At 37.5% G+C, this 17,582-nt stretch overlaps 1 protein-coding gene across 1 annotated transcript; it reads right to left on the bottom strand.

The window, feature by feature from the left end:
* Positions 1 to 9,005: 9,005 nt before the first annotated feature.
* On the bottom strand, positions 9,006 to 16,778 carry LOC122842149 (G-protein coupled receptor 26-like). The gene is made up of 3 exons (XM_044135763.1): positions 15,005 to 16,778; positions 13,450 to 13,563; positions 9,006 to 11,933 (listed from the first exon to the last, which is right to left on the bottom strand). Exons 1-3 carry the CDS (start codon positions 15,673 to 15,675, stop codon positions 11,657 to 11,659), a joined length of 1,062 nt encoding a protein of 353 aa, XP_043991698.1. The 5' UTR covers positions 15,676 to 16,778; the 3' UTR covers positions 9,006 to 11,656.
* Positions 16,779 to 17,582: the final 804 nt, after the last annotated feature.

Genomic DNA, 17,582 nt, shown 5'->3' with positions numbered 1-17,582 from the left:
GGGATTGCATGACATCTAATTCACTACAAATTTAAACAGTTTGTTTGTACTGAGATGAGCATACAAGTTGCAGATAGTTCTGTGTGTTTGAGACGTACCGTCTCTCGTCTTTAGACATGTGGAGCTGGCTGTAGGCTTTCCTTCCATTGAAATAATTTCAGTCATCTTCTGCATCTAAACATTTCAAACAAGTATTTGGCAAAACAGATCTTGGTGGTGGCAAATTAGAAAAAAATTTTTTAGAAAAAAAAAAAAATCATTTATCTTTCATAACACTCATTTTTAATTTAGCATTGACATCAGCATCAGTCTTGAAAACATGAAATAAAGACATCTGGTCCTATGACTAATCCAGCCCAATTCATCTAATTATATGACAGTTCACCCTCACAGTGATAAGACGAATAATCTGACTTGAGGTTGAATCACTCTTATGAACAAAATGTTCATGCTTCTTCTTTTCTTTCTTTTTTTTAAAATTGGTCCTTGAGTCTTACATGTTAGGACTCGATGTCCTCCAAAAAGATTCATATATGAATATGAAAAGGAAAGTCTTTTGAACAGTTAGCAAGTAAACGTTCAGTTTTATCTTTAGCTCTTTTCTGTATGTTATAGTGTGTTATTTATTTCTTTAAGTAAGTCAGGCCTGGTTTTGAGATTTTGAATTTTTCCCTCTTAGATGAAAGTCGGTATTTTCATTTTAACTCTCAATTATAACAGATTCAGTTCATCATTTATGATTTGAGAGTTCTTCTTTTATCTACCAGCATATTGAAGAGTTTTTCCTCTATAAAGGTCAAGAATTCAGACCTAAAATTTGACAGACTAAGTAGATGATTGGAGCTTAATCACACTGAAGACTATGACAGAAAAATGACAGCATTACATGGTTTAGCAAGATAAACAAATGCACCTTGACTGTAGTCTTTTGAAGAGATGGAGATGGAATAGTGTAAACATTTCAACTCATCTGATAAAATTATTACAACGAGGATTTTCATTCTGTGGGAAAAAAGTTTACAAGCCAGCTTTGTTTTTTTATTATTCTTATTCTTATTCTTATTATTAATAATAATAATAATAATATTATTATTTGTTTGTTTGTTTTAAGGCAGTTATTAGTGTCTTAATAGGATTTTTCCTTGTTTTCATGTGGAGGCTAAAGGATCAGCTTTTCCCTCAATACCGATCAGCAGCAACACAAGTTGGAAACATTGAGCAGCATAATTTTACGCTTCCTCAGACAGTAAAGGACTGTTATAGATAAGTCCGTGTATACTACAGAGCCCAGGCAGAGGCAATCAGTCACGGTTGAACTCTGCTATGACTTCAATTTCAGGGAGAGGAAACTCATCCCACTATCTCATTTGGTTGCACAATAGGGCAGTCTTCTGCAGGACTCACTTACTTTCCCAGTAAAATAGAAATAAATAAATAAATAAATAAAAATTTTGCTGAATTATTTCAAACTATTAACCTGTGTGGACAGGATATGTGAGCACTGTACCACTTGCATTTATTGCTGAATAAATAGCATGACCACTACCCTTAATGCTTTTTCAACAAACATCTGAATTGTTGATGTGTTACAGTAAAATCTATTCATCCATGGTCTATGTCTGTGTATTTGTGGAGGATTGCAGGGGGCCTGGATAAAGAGAAGATTACCTTGTCTTGTCTCAGGAGGAGGGAGGGAAAGAAAGAATTATTAGTTACTTCCTGTAACCATTTTTAAAAAGCAAATAAAGTAAAATATTTTTTAAACTTTTATTACGATCAGTATATAGTGTTGTATAAAATACGTATAAATATATTATATAATGCACATTAAGCATAAAAAAATTGTTGCTCATTACAGGTTTTCAGTTGGACACTGTTTATGAGATGCATCATTAAAGGGTAATGATACACCTTACTGTATAGTTTTTGTGGCGAAAAATCTTAACTGGAAACAGGCCAGGCAAGCATGCATAACATGCCTGTGTGGTCAAGCTGTTATGGGTAATGCCTAATTAGTCCTGCCATTGTCCTGTTGAACACTTTACAGACCTACTAGGAAAACATTAGGTTTAAGAAGATATTGAAGTAGAAAACCTGTGTACCTTTCTCAAAAATACATCAAAGCATCAGTACATCTTTTACAGGTATGTGATGGACTTCTAATCTTTTATCATTTATTTTTCAGGAGTTAAATTAAAAGCCAGGTCTCCTCTGATTACAGACTATTCATTTTTTTTTGTTTGTTTTGTTTTCTTTTTTCTATTTCATTTTCCTTTTTCCAGAAAGTTGTGCCAGGCTGCAGTTATATACACAGTATGTGGTCTGTGTGCACAACTGTTTTGTGTTGTGATTTGACCTGGAGGTGCGAAGGTAACTCTGGTGATTGTGGTCTCACCTTTACACCCGGAAGTGTCATGTGGATGATAAAAAAAACAACTTATTTACCAGGGTAAAATGATAAGCATCTGCTCTGAAGTCCAGCTGCAGAAATAACAGAATTTTGCCCATTCTTGCTGAGGAGCATTTGTTTCCACAAATGATGCAGCCACAGTTTTTATAACATGATCTATACTTTGTTCTTTATTTGCACAGTAAGTTTGGCACCCAACAAATCCCCTAAACACATTTAGATTTTTCTTAGTAATTTTTGTCTTGTGTTCCCACATGACATAAAATCTCCTTTTTTTTCTGCTGGCATGTTCATTTGACCACTGTGAGAGAGACTTATTCATGTGGAAACCACAATCCTCAAGAAAGTGGTCCCATTGTGTTTGCATCTTTTCACTGCTGAGGTTTTACTAATGAAATGACACGATGGATTTTCCCTAAGCCGAGGGCTCTCAGACGGCTAAAACGATAATTGCACAGATTTATCTCATTCCCTCTGCATAGATTCCCAGCCCAATCAGTTGGACTTTTTTTTCTCTCTCTTTTAAAGACGGTTTTCTTAAATTCCTCTTCTGTTTTTTCCTTGCTGATTGACATGACAAATTGTAAGACAGGAAGTAGACATATGTTGTCAGTGAAGGACGGTCACATCCTATTACTTGTGACTACAGTCTCTCCAGTATTGAATCTTTTATCTTAGGGTGTGAAATGCTGTCTGTGAAAATATATTGAAACTGAGTGGTGTCTTATCTTCTACCTTGACCTTTTGTGAGCATAAATGGCTTTAAATATGAGACACTTTTTCTGTGTCAGTTTGAAAGTGCCTGTCTGTGGTTTGAATTATCGCTAGCTAAGATTTTAAATAGCACCTGAAGCCAGATTAGGTGGGTGTCTTTGACAGAAGGGCTATCACACACATTCTTCAGTGCAGCTCACAAAGATAATGAAAGAGACAGAAATATCTGTCAGATTTATTTTACAGGATCACTTTACAGCCTGGGGTTCATCGGGTGTTTTAGAGCAAATCACCAAAAACACCATGGTGCTTCAATTTGATAGAGTGGAAATATATTTGCAGAGAAGGCCCTGTGACTGAAAACATCAGTGGTCCAGAAATAAAAAAACAGAATTTAAGGGGATTTTTGAACTGATTGCTCCAGTTCAAAATCAATATGACAATTACCTCATAAATGCCCCCAACAAATGAATGATTTCAGCATGAATTAACTCATTTTGGAGGGTGCGGGGAGTTTGTATGCAGAGCTGCACGGGTGCAGAGGGAGGCACAAGTCTGAATATGTGCTTTGTATACTTGGCAGGATGGGGAAACATGGGCAGCATGCAAACTGGAGACAAAAAGGTCAGTAAAGACGTAGACATCCAAGACAGAATTTCTTGTGCTGGGCATCACAGGATTCAGATAAGTTTAAGACTTTGAACACAAAAAATTAAGCTAATTGGGTTTTTAGGTCAGATTATGTGATATTGTAAGTCTCTTATGAAACGGTTGAAAAGGATTGAAAATGAAAAGACAAATTTGGGTGGCCTTTATAAGCTGCAAATCTTGCTGATGAACTCAAGAAGAAGTTAATTACCTTTAAGGTCAGAGATCACGGTCCGTCTTCTCACGTCCTGATATGCGGAAAACATATTTGACCCGTCTAACTAAACTGGACTTATTGTCCAGGTGTCACTTTGTCACTTTGCCATAGAATCCACTGAACTCAATCATTCCAAAATGCTTGTAGAAGCATTGTGAATGTGTGTAGGTGGTGGATTTTAACCTGGGGTTGGATTAGCACATCCCTGAGTTGTAAAGCTGCACCCATTTACATAAACAGCATCAGTTGCTGATATTAAGCTTTTCAAAGCAGCCGATGAAACACTGGATAAGAAAACATGTTTCTATACAGTGCGTACTCTTTCACAATTATGAAAAAACCTGTAAAACTGTTTTGTCTTACTTATTTTTACTGAAATTATCTAAAAGATTAACCACATGAACGACCTTACCACCAAAGAATTTGGTGGTTCAGCTACAATGTTGGCTGTGGTCACTTTTGATAAAGCTTTTCCTGTTTTTCTTCTAGGTAACACGTTCGCCACAATTTTCCCCATTGCTATATTTCCTGGTCATTAAGCAGGTGGTTGGAGATGACTCACGGTGAAGACTGAAGCCACAAACATCCTGCTCTCGTTACGCAGCGGAAGCAACGCTCTCCAAACAGCTGGCAGAACCAGCAATCTATTATTATTCCACAACATCTGACACAATTCTCTCTACATGGAGTTGAATTTGCCATAAAAAAACAAAACAAAAAAACATTTTATTGTTAGCAGGCATTTACAACAAGTTTTTTAAATGATGAATCAGTGATCCTGACTTTTATTAGTCTTGGTAAACAAAGTTTGCATAACAGCAGAAATTGTACTAAAGCAATAGATTTATTTTGGCATTTTAAATTAAAAGACTTGACCATTGCTAAGATATGTCGGTTTTCTGAGAAATTCATTCTTTCTCGTGGCTTTCATTTAATCACATTTCTGAAATAGTCTTGCACAGATATTTTCTTTGTGATTCAGGACGGCGTTACTCTGCTGCTGCCACAAAGTGATGTAGTAGAGTCGGCTTCGAATATCCCAATAATCAACAGTTGACTTGAACTGCATTAAAAAAAATCAGGAAATGTAGATTTAAAGCACTCCAAAAAAGTCTTCATCTGCCACATATATTCCTCAGGTTTTCTGACATGAATTAGTTTTCTCTTTGAAAAATAAAAATAAAAAAATTGAATTGATCTAATTCAATTGATCCTCGGATTTGGCTCAGATTTGTAAGTGAACTTGTTGATTTAAACAATAATGAGTTTATATAGTTTACCATAATTAAAAACAATGAATAGATTAAACAGAACAACTTCACCACTGACTAAAAAAGTATTTACTGAAATTATCCATCATAAATACATTTAATATAACTAAGTTAAAGAGTAAATGATGATAATAATAATCACAATAAGCATCAGTAGATGCTTGTATCTGTATGCAGTTGGATACATGCGTTTTTCTTTCTGGAGATCTTTGATTTATTCAATTTTGATTAATTTTAGAGATCAAGAATATTTGTTCATAAAGGCATTTTCACATAAGCAAAGATTCACACAGAAACAAAGTGGTTACTTCTGTGACCAGTCCTGAAACTTGAACACGTTTAAATGCTAAGGTAGACTAGTAGCCAAACAAAATATCCAAACATTACAAAAGTCAGCTAGTGTGCTTACCAGTACAAACTGGTTGAAAGAAATCCACCACCAGGTACTGTTGAGATTTGCACCTGCTCACAAAAAAAAAAATATATATATATATAATATATTACCCTTTAAGTTTTACTAATCAAAATAGTTAAATTAAGCAAATATTAAGATAATTTTCACATCAACAAAACAGTTGCAGTTTTGTGGAGACATGAGCTCAGAATAAGCCCCGCCCACAGTCCCTTAGGAGGTAGCGCACTGAGCAAACAAGTGAGTAACACAGCCAATGCTGCACCCGTCAGTCAAATGGTGATTAACTATGAGTCAATGCAGCGCCCTGATGAGGCCACAGATCATGTTCATCCACAGAGGAAGGCATAGGACCTCCATCAAGGCAGATCTGGGGTTAGACACCATCTTCTGGACTGCAAGCAATGCCTAGTAATCAACTCAGCTATTGAGTCAGAAAGACAAACATCTACAAAGCAATATCCATGTCACCTAATGTCAAAGCAAATTCACAATATCCAGGCAGTGCTATCTGACAATGTGACGCCATTTCGGCAGAAAACACGTAGCGCTGGTGCCTCATGGCTGCACCAGCAGCACAAAGACACTGATCAGAGGAACGATGAGCTGTCCAGTGGCCAGATGCTTGTAAAGACATTGAGCCTCACCTCTTCATCACTGATTCAGAAAAACAAACTACTGAAACAAAGCTTACCTTGACACACTTCCTAAACAGATGGCTGGAGTGTAACACACCTGCCATGCAATCAGTGTAATATATGTCTGACATTTCAACTGAGGACGTAAACATGTGGTGGAGGCTTTCTCCTTATGGCTGATTACACATGATATCAGATCTATCACTTCTCCTTCATTGTTTACACTTGCAGAATATTAACAATAATAAAAAAAATAATTAGTGAATGATATATTCTCCTCTACTCTCTCACAACCTGATTTGGTTTAATTGGTAATTTTCAAGGTGCTTCAACTCGGCAACAACCTGTCTTACAGTGAACCTGTGAATTGCATTTAATTTTAGGTTAATTCTGTGTTAAAACATGCATTTATAAATGATTTAATGTGGATATCTAAATTACAGATTATGTATAACACTGTGACCATGGACAGGTGAGATCAAAAACATTGAATACTTCTCATTTTGTAGACTCTGAAGTATGCGGTGCATGTTAGGGAGGAAGTGGACATTTTGTTCTGAAAGCCATGTCGTGACAACTCAACAACTGTAAAACCGCAGCTCTTGTGATGTGTTCCCGAGGTGAAGTGGTCAGCATCTACATGGTTCAAGGAAGGAAGGGTCACAGGGTCATGGGCAACAAAGACTCACTGAAGTATGTAGACAACAAAGAACCCCTGAAAGAACCCAGCAGAATAAAATAGTTTATACTGTTAACTAAAGCTGTTATACACACACAACTCTTTGATGTTAACACTATTGTACAGGATCCTCACTCCGTCTTATTCTTACTTAACTCAGCATGTAGAGGAACTTTAGTGAAGTTTAATCAAGTTATTCTGCTGTTCAAATTGGCAGTCTGAGTCTCTTCCGTAACCCACCAAACCAGGCCACAAGTTTTGAAATAGCAATTTCTTAAAACTATCCAGCCTTTGTCCCAACAGCAAGAACTCAGCATTCTGATTAAATAAATCATCCATCAGTTTTTGTTTGTGCAGGCAAGTGCTACCCCTAAATCACTGCAGCAAGGGAGTAAGGGAAGAAAAACAATCTAACATGCAGCATTCCTGGACGAAAATAGATGGTCTTTATTTGGGCAATCTGTATGCAGTCTCAGCCTGTTTGCTCGAGGGCATGGGGGAGCTATGACATTTGAGTTTAACATTCCCATGATTCAGATTATTTGAGAGCACTTGATCCATTATGTTTACTTGACGATATCCTGGATGTTGAAGAATCACGTGAAGGAAAACAAGACAGGCAAGAGAGGAGCCTTGCAGTGTAGTGTATTCACAGTAGCTGTGCGCTTTATAGAGGCAAAGTTATTTGTTGTGCTTTATCTGGTGTAGTATGAAACTTATTCCTGTTTAATGAGCAAACCTGCAGAAGTGTTCGGCTGGAATTTCAGATGGGAGAGAGTCGTTAAAGAGATCACACTGCTCAGGGTTGTCTGTGTGGAGGAGGATTTGTAACACATTGAGTTCGATGTTGTCGCTGCTGATTAAAGGAAGATGCTGCACATGACTGACTCCAATTACTCTGGAGGTCTGACTGCCAATTTATTTTTCACTGAGCTAATTTGAAAAAACAAATATCAAATAGCTGTAAAAGCAAGTCGTTGCTTCTGTTGTTCAGACTGAAATTTTAACTGCATAACAAATCAGTCACTTTACATAAATTTAAAGCAAGAGTGTTTTGATTTATGTAGAAAAAAATGCCATCTGAAGCTCCACTCTGACTTGTTTTAATCATCTTATCCCGAATGCACAAGGTAGTAGAGACTGCACTAATCTCTGATGAAGTCTAATGGCAGCCCTTTAGTCAACCGAAGTGTAAAGCTCCCATTGATTTCTGCTTAAAGATGACATTGAGCCTTAGAGACCTTTTATACACTTTAAGTAAGGAGTAAAATCTTGTTGTTCAGGTGGCATGAAGTAAATTTCCTCTCTCATCTTAGTTTCCTTACTCCTTCGGTTTCTTGTGCTTCCCACACTCTGTGCCTTAATGATAAGGGTGCGGCGTTTTATGTATGGCAGATTTCCGTCTGCTTCTCACCCACACACTGAGTCTCTGAGGGAAATGTCGTCCACGCACACCTCCAGGCAGGGGATCCTTTCAAACTTTCTGAATACTTTCTACTAATTGCTCTCGGTTGGTGTGCTCTGCTTTGGAACAGCTGAGCTTTTACCCAGTAATGAGAATTACTGGAGGCAGGTGTGACTTCTGACAAGTATCACTTTATATCTTAATATAATTTCATTTTATTTATGCAGAGTATGACTACATGAAAATAATGCATTATATTCATAACCAAAAAATAAAAATAAAAATATGCTTACCTCTGCCTGGCTTTCCTAGCTGTGTTTATTTTTAGCTTGCTAGCTGTTCTGTAATTAAAAAGCGTTTAGCTTTGAATCATAATGGTTCTGTGAAAAGGCTTTGTTCTGCTGCCAAGTTAACAGCGGTAATTATTAAATTATTTTCTTCTCTTAAACTTAATCAGCGTGGGAGAGAAGAGACCACGGCACACTTATGTGTAAGTAATGCATTGCTCAAATTCACTAAAGCTATCTCTTTCTCTTGTCCGTCATTAAAATCACAAAGTTACAATAAAAATACGTTAACTTACAAAAGAAAACCAGTGAGCTTTCAAAATGTCAAAATGCACAGCATTTATTGCATTATTGTCACCAATGCATTTAGCAAAAAAATCAGACACAGTTAGACAAAAATAAATAGCTTTTAAGCCTTTTTAAAGGCTCCATACTGTCACAGTAACAACATGCTGTTTTCCCAGTGTTGTCAAAAATAACTACCTTTTTACATTGTAGATATAACTCAGCCCCTCTTGAGATGCTTGAGCTGGAATGTCACTTACTCTAGTTGCTACCACATTCAAATAACATTTCATCATACAGAACCTGCACACTTATTGACACCCCTGTTAAAGACTTGTAAGAAGGCTTCAGATATATTCATCTTGTATTGCAGTAGTGTACAATTACGCTGATAAAACTACTGTCAACTTAAGCACTTCTTTTTCACCTTTTTGAAAAAATGCAATTTTTTGTTTTGTTTTTGTTTTCAACGAACACACCAGTGCCACACTTATCGAACCTCCCACCCCCGAATTGTTTTTTCCAGTTAGACTTTTATTTATGTTGCTTGAAGAGAACATTCCACACACAGGGAGAAGAACAGTAAGCCAGGTGGAAAAAAAAAAATCTAAAGTTAATTGCAGCAAAGTGTAGAAAAGCACCCTACTGAGACTCTTTAAGGCCTGGTTTCTCTCCTCACAGGCGAGGGAAACTTAATAAACTGCAAGGAATCACAAACTGCTTAAAATACCAGGACATTTTAGATAAAAATTGGACAACTTTTAACAGAAAACTGAAAATAGCTCATTGCTTACATATGACATGACACTGAGACCTATTTATCTTAGCTACTCCTAAAAAGGGGGAAAAGAAAATATTTTTTTTCCCCGCTTTGAAGAGGGATGGTAAGGGAAAAAAAGCTCACTGTTAGAATTATTGCAGTATAGTGTGGGAAAGCACAACATACTTAATGTGAAGTATGGCAAAGGACCCATCATGCTGTGGTCCTGTTTCTCTTCCAACGGCAGTAGGAACCTTGTTGAAGTGTATTTATTCTAAATCTCTTTGAAAAAATAAGGATATTTTCCACAAAAACTATTTGTCCTTGCTAAGTGAAACTAAAAACCATTATGCTAAAATCTTTCAGCATCAGGCTTATCCAAAATTTCTGACCAAATCAAAACAAAAATTGCTTACCAGACATAAATGGTCTTATTTAATTTGCCTTTGGGATTAATAAAATAGTTTTGAATTGCATTTGAATATGAATTTCACTGCAACTTCAGTCCCCAGGCATAAATACAGTTGAAAATAGAAGACTAAGTGCTTTCCCACTAGCAAAAAGAGGTTGTACAATATATTGACAAAAGAGGTTAATAATTAAACACCAGTGAAATTGTTCCAAAAAAATAATAATATGAGAAGTTTTGACTACACTAAAGATAATTTATCAAAAGATTACATTAAAGGCTTTTCACAAGTATTAAACAGGAGAATCATCAAGTGTAGAAGGAGCTCTGAGTTCAACAATGAGGTTGCATCACAAAATACGGTATTCAACCAAACAACAAAATACTGAGAAAATATTTATAAGATCTGATCTGTTGTGTTTTGATTAAACTAGAATTCATCATCTAAAAGGCACTTCATAAGTTACACTTTACAGTCACAATCTACAGGGGTTTCAATAAAAACCCTCAGTTTAGTGCACAATACCACTGCTGTACTTTCTATGGACAGCAAATTCTCCGACATAATTCTCCGACATATTAATAATAATAATAAATTGTTACTGAGGTAAAAATGAATTTAACACAGTTATACAAACAATGGACTAATCAGTGTATTTTCAGACTGCATAAGTACATAAGAGCCACTATGGTACAAGGAAATACTCCTGCAGATACTCCTCTCTAATATTAGAGCAATGGGGGTCTTATACCCTGTAGTTACCATAAAAGGCACCTTGTCCTTTAGTGAAAGTGTTGCTTTCTTTATACTATTTTCACTTGAAGCAAATTCAAAAAGAGGCTACAAAGTTATTGGGAAAGTAATGCCATAATAATCTATGCATAAGTTAAAGAGCTACACTTGTTTTCAGAGCTAAAATTGCAGACAGTGTTAAAACATCAGAAATTTGTATGCATGTTTTTACATATACATGCATCCACAAATGATCCACATGCACACATTCCACACTGTGATTAAGACATGGGCAAAAGAACTTCCTCATGGCATTACATTGAGTCAACGTAGTATTGTATTCTACAATCTTGAGATTGTGAAAATAAAAATGACACAATGAAGCATTTTTGCCCATAGATTGGAGGTTGTAAGGTGTGCGTGTGTGGGCGTCTGTGTGTATACATCTATGTAAGACCTTGCAAGGTTTTCTAACCGGCAACCAACAAAAAAGACAACTGTGACTATGATTAAAAAAAAGAGTGGGTTTTTTTGTGACCTACTTTTGAAAGAATTATGCTTTGTGCAGGAACAAATGCGCAGCTCAGTGAGTCAGGCATTATAAAGAGACACAACATGTTTGCCTCAGATGTTTTCATGAACCTATTTTGTCTATAAAAATAGATGTAGAGTATTACCAGCCTTGTTCCCCGGCGAACAACTGAGAGGCACACGTTTTGAGCTCTGATGCTCCAAAGAGATCAATCAGCCGTCTTGAGTTTGATAAACATCTCTACATATGATTGCCTTCATTGGCTGAGTGGTTTGTTAGTTGGTGGTTGGATACTGACCGTTGGGTTGGAATTGGCTGCAGTAGTCCGAGCTTTGTTTTCTACCGTGAAGGTGGAGGAGTTCAGAGATCTCCTCTTGAGAGCTTTATTGGCCAGCAGGCTGCAGGTCTTCCTGTACTGGTAACGCAGCAGTGAGTAGACAAACGGGTCACTGGCTGCCTTGCTGTAGGCCAGGCATTTAGAGAAGACTCCCCAGTGAGGGTTTATGGGCCCTGGGGAGAAGAGCTCTACAATACTATAGCAGAAAAAGAAAAAGAAAAAATAAGGATAGAAAAGTCACAACATTCTTGTGTAAGTACTTGTACCCTTTGAACTATTTTGCATTTTGTCATGTTACAAACACAAATTATAAGGTATTTATTGTAATTTTAGGTCAAAGAACAAATTGAAGGACGTAATTGTGACGTGTAGGTTAAAATAATACAAGTGTGATAAAATTTTGTAGTTGGCACATATTTGTACTTAACTCCCTATGTTCTGAAACCCCTAAACAAAAGTAAATCTTTACTAATTACTAAGCGAAGCGAAGCAAACATGTGCAGATCAATCTTATTTTAAGTTTAGGTATCATCAGCATATATAAAGATGCTCTGTGAAGTCCTCAGTAATTTGTTATGGAGCACTAAAAAACAAGTAACTTCATGAAGACCTAGGAACACAACAGACATGTCAGGATTACATTTGTGCAGATTAAAACAGGCTTAGGTCTGTTTTAATCTTTGGATTAAAACAGGCCATCTTCAGTGGCACAACTCCAAACCTACCAAAACTTGACCAAGAATAGTATTAATCTGGCAAATCTAGTCTCTATGGTAGAGTTAGAAGACAGATGCCATTGTTGAAAGAAAGCCATGACAAATCCCACTGCAGCTTTCTGCAGTCATTCGGGGGACACATCAAACACAGGGAAGGGAAGGGCTCTGATAAGAGACCAAAATGAAACGTTAACATGCAAAACACATCCCTTAATATAGAGCTAATGCTACAATAAAATGACTTCATATACATTTGCTAGAGTCTAGTTCAAGATTAAACCTAAATATAATAAAAATGTGTGCAAAATCCTTTTGAAATACATTAAAGTTTGAGGCTGTAACATGGCAGCATGTGAAAACGTCCAGGAGTAATAAACACTTTCACAACACATTGAAGAGTCTGAAAGGCAAAATGCAGACAGAAGAAATACATAGGTAGAAATACATAAGAAATATTGTGTCATTGCTTCAGTCCAGAAGCTGACGTTGTTTCTGCCTGGAATCACTGGTAATTAAAATGAACGGTTGTTTGAAGTCAACATAGGGAAAATAACAAAATCAATTTAAGCCTCTCAAACCACTGCACTTCAGTGGTTTGACAGGAGTGCAAACCACTGTTGGTGGTGGTCAAACATCATTATGTTTCTCATCTCTTATGGAGGAGAAACATAATGACAAGCATTATGTTTCTCATCCATTGAAAACTGGGACATAATGAAGATGTGACAGCCTAAATGTTTTAAATGTCAATGGAAACTCTGAAAGTGATAATTCTACTGATTGTAACTCATCCAGGAAGCCTACTTTATTTAATTTATGTTTTCTCTGGATATGAACTCTTTAACATTCCTGCTGATGTTGTGTATAAGAAATGTACTTTAACTTCTGTGCTTCGGAAAGAGGTTCAGATGTTCAATAAGAACGTCCATGCAATAAACACCCGCATGGTCACCCGCTCAAAATCCTCCCTATAAAGCGGCAGAGATTTCAGCTCACCTTGTAATGACGTAAGGTGTGAAACAGACCACAAATGTGCCGATAAATGTACTGATCTTCTTGGTGGCCCTCTGCCTCCTGCGCTTCTGCTCCTCCAGGCATTTCTGGCGAACACTGCCAAGGCAACACAGGCACCGTCACCACTTCAAGAGCAATGACAAGAGACATGCAGACATGATGGAGGAATTTTAAACAGAAATAAAAATAGATAAATAAATACTTGGAACTGACATGAACACAGCAGCTGTCTTTGCACTGCATTTTCTGATAAATTTTTTCTTACTCGTCACGTCCTTTTGGTGAACTGAAAGAACAAATAAATTGGAAACACTTGAGCTTAGCTTAAATGTATATTTTAAAACTAAACTAAACTATATGTTAAAGTCATATAAATTAAGATGTCATCATTGTTTATTTATAATTTCATATATCATGTGCTGCATTTTATGATGAAGTTATTTAAACTGGCCCTGTGGTTCATCCGATCGATTCAAGCACCTGATTGGTTAACCTGCACAGTAACTTCACTGAAGACCAATCACCTTCTTTTTAGCATTTTAACCTAAAACACTGACTCTGATGCAAAAGGCTGAGATAAAATAGATTAATGTCAGGCTGTAATGACTGATAAGCTATGATGCGGGTAATTTGTCATTCTGTCCAGGGTGGCACGACCTGTGGGGTTGAAAAAATATTAAGTATTATTTTATGATTTAACTATGAATCACTGTTACAGTTAGCTGCAGGAGTTTAACTCAGCATTTTACTTAGACTGCAGCTATGTAAATATACAAGTAAGAGGATTTTCAATTGTTTCATTGTATGAGAACCACTTTAGAGTGACTGAATGGATCATTGCACAGAGATTACAGATAAACTGGAAACACCATGAAAAACATTCTGTCAAAAACAATCTTAAAACTGGACCTGAATTAATATCTCTACTCTAAAAGGTTAATATAAGATTAACTCTTAATGCTTCGGTTAAGTTGTAAGGTTTCCTTTTCTGTGAGCTTCGCTGGGGAGGGGACTTGTGTTTGGTTATCAGGCTCACTCAGGTTGAGACTTAATGAACTGCATATGGCTGTCACACAGAACAAGAAAATAATACCTAATATAGGTATATATTTTGCAGGTATCTATTTTTTTCTATATCAACATTTCCATATATTTATCAAATTATTTGAACACATAAATGTACAATAAGGTAAGTATTAATTCAGGTAAGGCAAATAATTTATCCAATTATTTGTGGATAAATTACTTATCCACAAATAAATAATTTGTGGATTATTTGTGGATAAATTGATTTTATTTCAGACAGATAGATAGATAGATAGATAGATAGATAGATAGATAGATAGATAGATAGATAGATAGATAGATAGATAGATAGATAGATAGATAGATAGATAGATAGACAGACAGACAGACAGACAGACAGACAGACAGACAGACAGACAGACAGCCAGACAGACAGACAGACAGACAGACAGACAGACAGACAGACAGACAGACAGACAGACAAGTGTGTGATATTTTTTTGTAATTCTACCTGGGGTGAATATCCACCAGCAGCACCAACGTCTGCATCGTGATCACGTCGATGCGCTTGCAGTGAGACCTTGCAACTTTTAGCACTTTCAGATAGGTTACGCACATCACGATCAGCGTGAGGAGGAATGTGAGACAATGCAAAGCTACTGTGAAAACAATGAACTGTTTCCCAGCCGCCTTTGCCCGGACGCTGCAGAGGGTGCACGACGCGTAAAGGTGGTTGTACCCGAGCCAGGAGCGGCAGGTGGCCACCGCGGAGAAGCACATCGAGTGTATCCAGGTGTACGCCAGCGCCAGTACCGCATCCCTGTGGCGTATTCGCGAGTGATAGCTCAGCGGGAACACCACTGCCACCCACCTATCGATGCTGAGCGCTGCCATGCTGAGCATTGAGTTCGTGGTGAGGAAAGTGTCGAGGAAACCCACGATCTGACAGAAGCCGCTGCCGCCGGGGTGCCCCGAAGTGACGAGCCCGACCAAAGTTAGAGGCATGTTAGACACGCTCTGCAACAGGTTGCAGAACGACAAGTTGAGGATGAAGAGAGCGGGCACCTGCTTGCGGATCTCCGGGTTGTACAGAAAACAGATCAGCACTACAACGTTGGAGAGCAGCGACACGACGATAATCCCCAAAATCAGCAAAGAAGCAACTACGTCCGCTGCGTCCATGGTGCCTCCGCCTGAATATCCAGACTTGGAAAGAGCGCATCCGCAATCTTCATGCAAACTGCCACAAGTCACGACGGCCAGGAGTCCCAATCATGCTTACCGTCTCCAAGATATAAAAGTCTCCGGCAAATCGCTCTGTCTTTTCAGCCCCGTTAACTATCTGACCAGTTGCTCGTTCTGGTCATGTGAGAGAATCTGGATGTGCATTTGCCATCAACGGGGTCAGAACTGAAGGGCTTTCTGCTTGACGCGCTGCGGTAATTTCAGCCCAGTGCATCACACTGCTGGAATCACATTTCATGTCTGTCTTGGTGAGCAATTGCGCATAATGAGAGGCAAACTTAAAAAGAGCGCAAAGGGATTCTGTCTTTAGCTTTTCAGACTTTTTAATACCCCACTATTTTCCCTCCCGGGTGGTTTCAAACTGCCGGTGCACCCCTGTTTAAACAAAGCTTTCGTAGAGTAAAAATAGAAATACGACGCACAGTGACGTCACTACCGATTAGGGTGAGGACATGCGCGTCACGTTGAACTTTGCTTTGCTGCTTACGCAGAGGAAGTTTTAGATAGTTAAAATCGTGATTAAATGCGTGACAAATTAGATTGAGTGAAATCAACTCATCAGCGTCACATTGGTTTATATTTAAAAAAAGCAGTACGGGATATGACTACGGGATATTTCATTAAAGCATAGGATGCATCACAGAGGAAAAAAATAATATGCATTCCCCATAAAAAGAAAAACACGAACAGTAAAAGTGCTAAAATTATATTTATGCTTAACTGGAAACTAGAATGTTTTCAATCCGGGTTTCTTTCTTTCCTGTATTAATAAAAAAAATTATAATTTCTAAGTCAGAAATAATAAAATTTTAATTTTGCGCATCACAAATATTTTTTGCTCCCCATTCAGGAATGAAAAAGTTCTGAGAGACCAAAAACAACAAAACTTTAAAATATTTTCATCTAGAATCTTTCTCATCTTATACATGAGATGATTAAAGATTAAAGGAAATTTAATCAAGGGCTGCTCAGTGGCACAGTTGGTAGAGCTGTTGCCTTGCAGCAAGAAGGTCCTGGGTTCGATTCCCGGTCTGGAGTCTTTCTGCATGGAGTTTGCATGTTCTCCCTGTGCATGGTGGGTTCTCTCTGGGTTCTCTGGCTTCCTCCCACAGTCCACAAACATGACTGTCATGTTAATTGGTCTCTCTAAATTCTCCCTAGGTGTGAGTGTGTGTGTGAATGGTTGTGTGTCCTGTATTTCTCTGTGTTGCCCTGCGACAGACTGGCAAGCTGTCCAGGGTGAACCCACCTCTCGCCTGGAACGTAGCAGGAGATAGTTGTTCTAGGAAGCTCTTTTCAGACTACTGATCAATATAAGCCCAATAACTTTTGTCTTGGAGACCACCAAAATCTTTCTATTTACAAACTGGAAGCCAGTGAAGTGATTTATGAACAAGTGATTTATACTACAGTGAAGTTTGCCTATCTAACTTTTTCCACATCATACACGTTAAAGGAGTTTTTCTCTGATCGGTCAACACAAAGCAGCAAAGATGTGAACACGTGGTCTTTTTAAATGAAGAGTGAGGTATATATGTGTTTCTCCCACTGTATTCTGTTTATCTGAATAAAACCCAGCGCTCACTTGTCTCTTTTTTGTGCTCTCCATAAATTTGGTCTTTATAGAAGAGTGGTCCAAATAAAACAGTTGTTGAAAGAATTACATGTAAAGTTGCGTTTTTAGTTTGTCACAAGCCAGATTGGAAGTAATAAATATGCAGAAGAAGAACAGAACATGCTTGAACAGTATAATCCTGTGGGATTTTTTTTCTTCTTGAGGTTTTAGCATGTTGATCAGGGTAGGAAAAGAATCTCTGAGGCTGTAAACAACTCCAGATCTTTCA

This window comes from Gambusia affinis, linkage group LG13, assembly GCF_019740435.1.
Source record: "Gambusia affinis linkage group LG13, SWU_Gaff_1.0, whole genome shotgun sequence".
In the NCBI taxonomy this organism is placed as follows: Eukaryota; Metazoa; Chordata; class Actinopteri; order Cyprinodontiformes; family Poeciliidae; genus Gambusia; species Gambusia affinis.
The sequence above is the reverse complement of the archived record's forward strand: the minus strand, read 5'-3'. Positions and strand labels throughout refer to the sequence as shown.

Coding starts and splice junctions, on each gene's coding strand:
- LOC122842149 (XM_044135763.1), bottom strand. CDS start 15,675: ATGGACGCAGCGGACGTAGTTGCTTCTTTGCTGATTTTGGGGATTATC. Junction 13,564..15,004: donor CTGGTGGATATTCACCCCAG/GTAGAATTACAA, acceptor TTGCCTTGGCAG/TGTTCGCCAGAAATGCCTGG. Junction 11,934..13,449: donor ACACCTTACGTCATTACAAG/GTGAGCTGAAAT, acceptor TTTCTGCTATAG/TATTGTAGAGCTCTTCTCCC.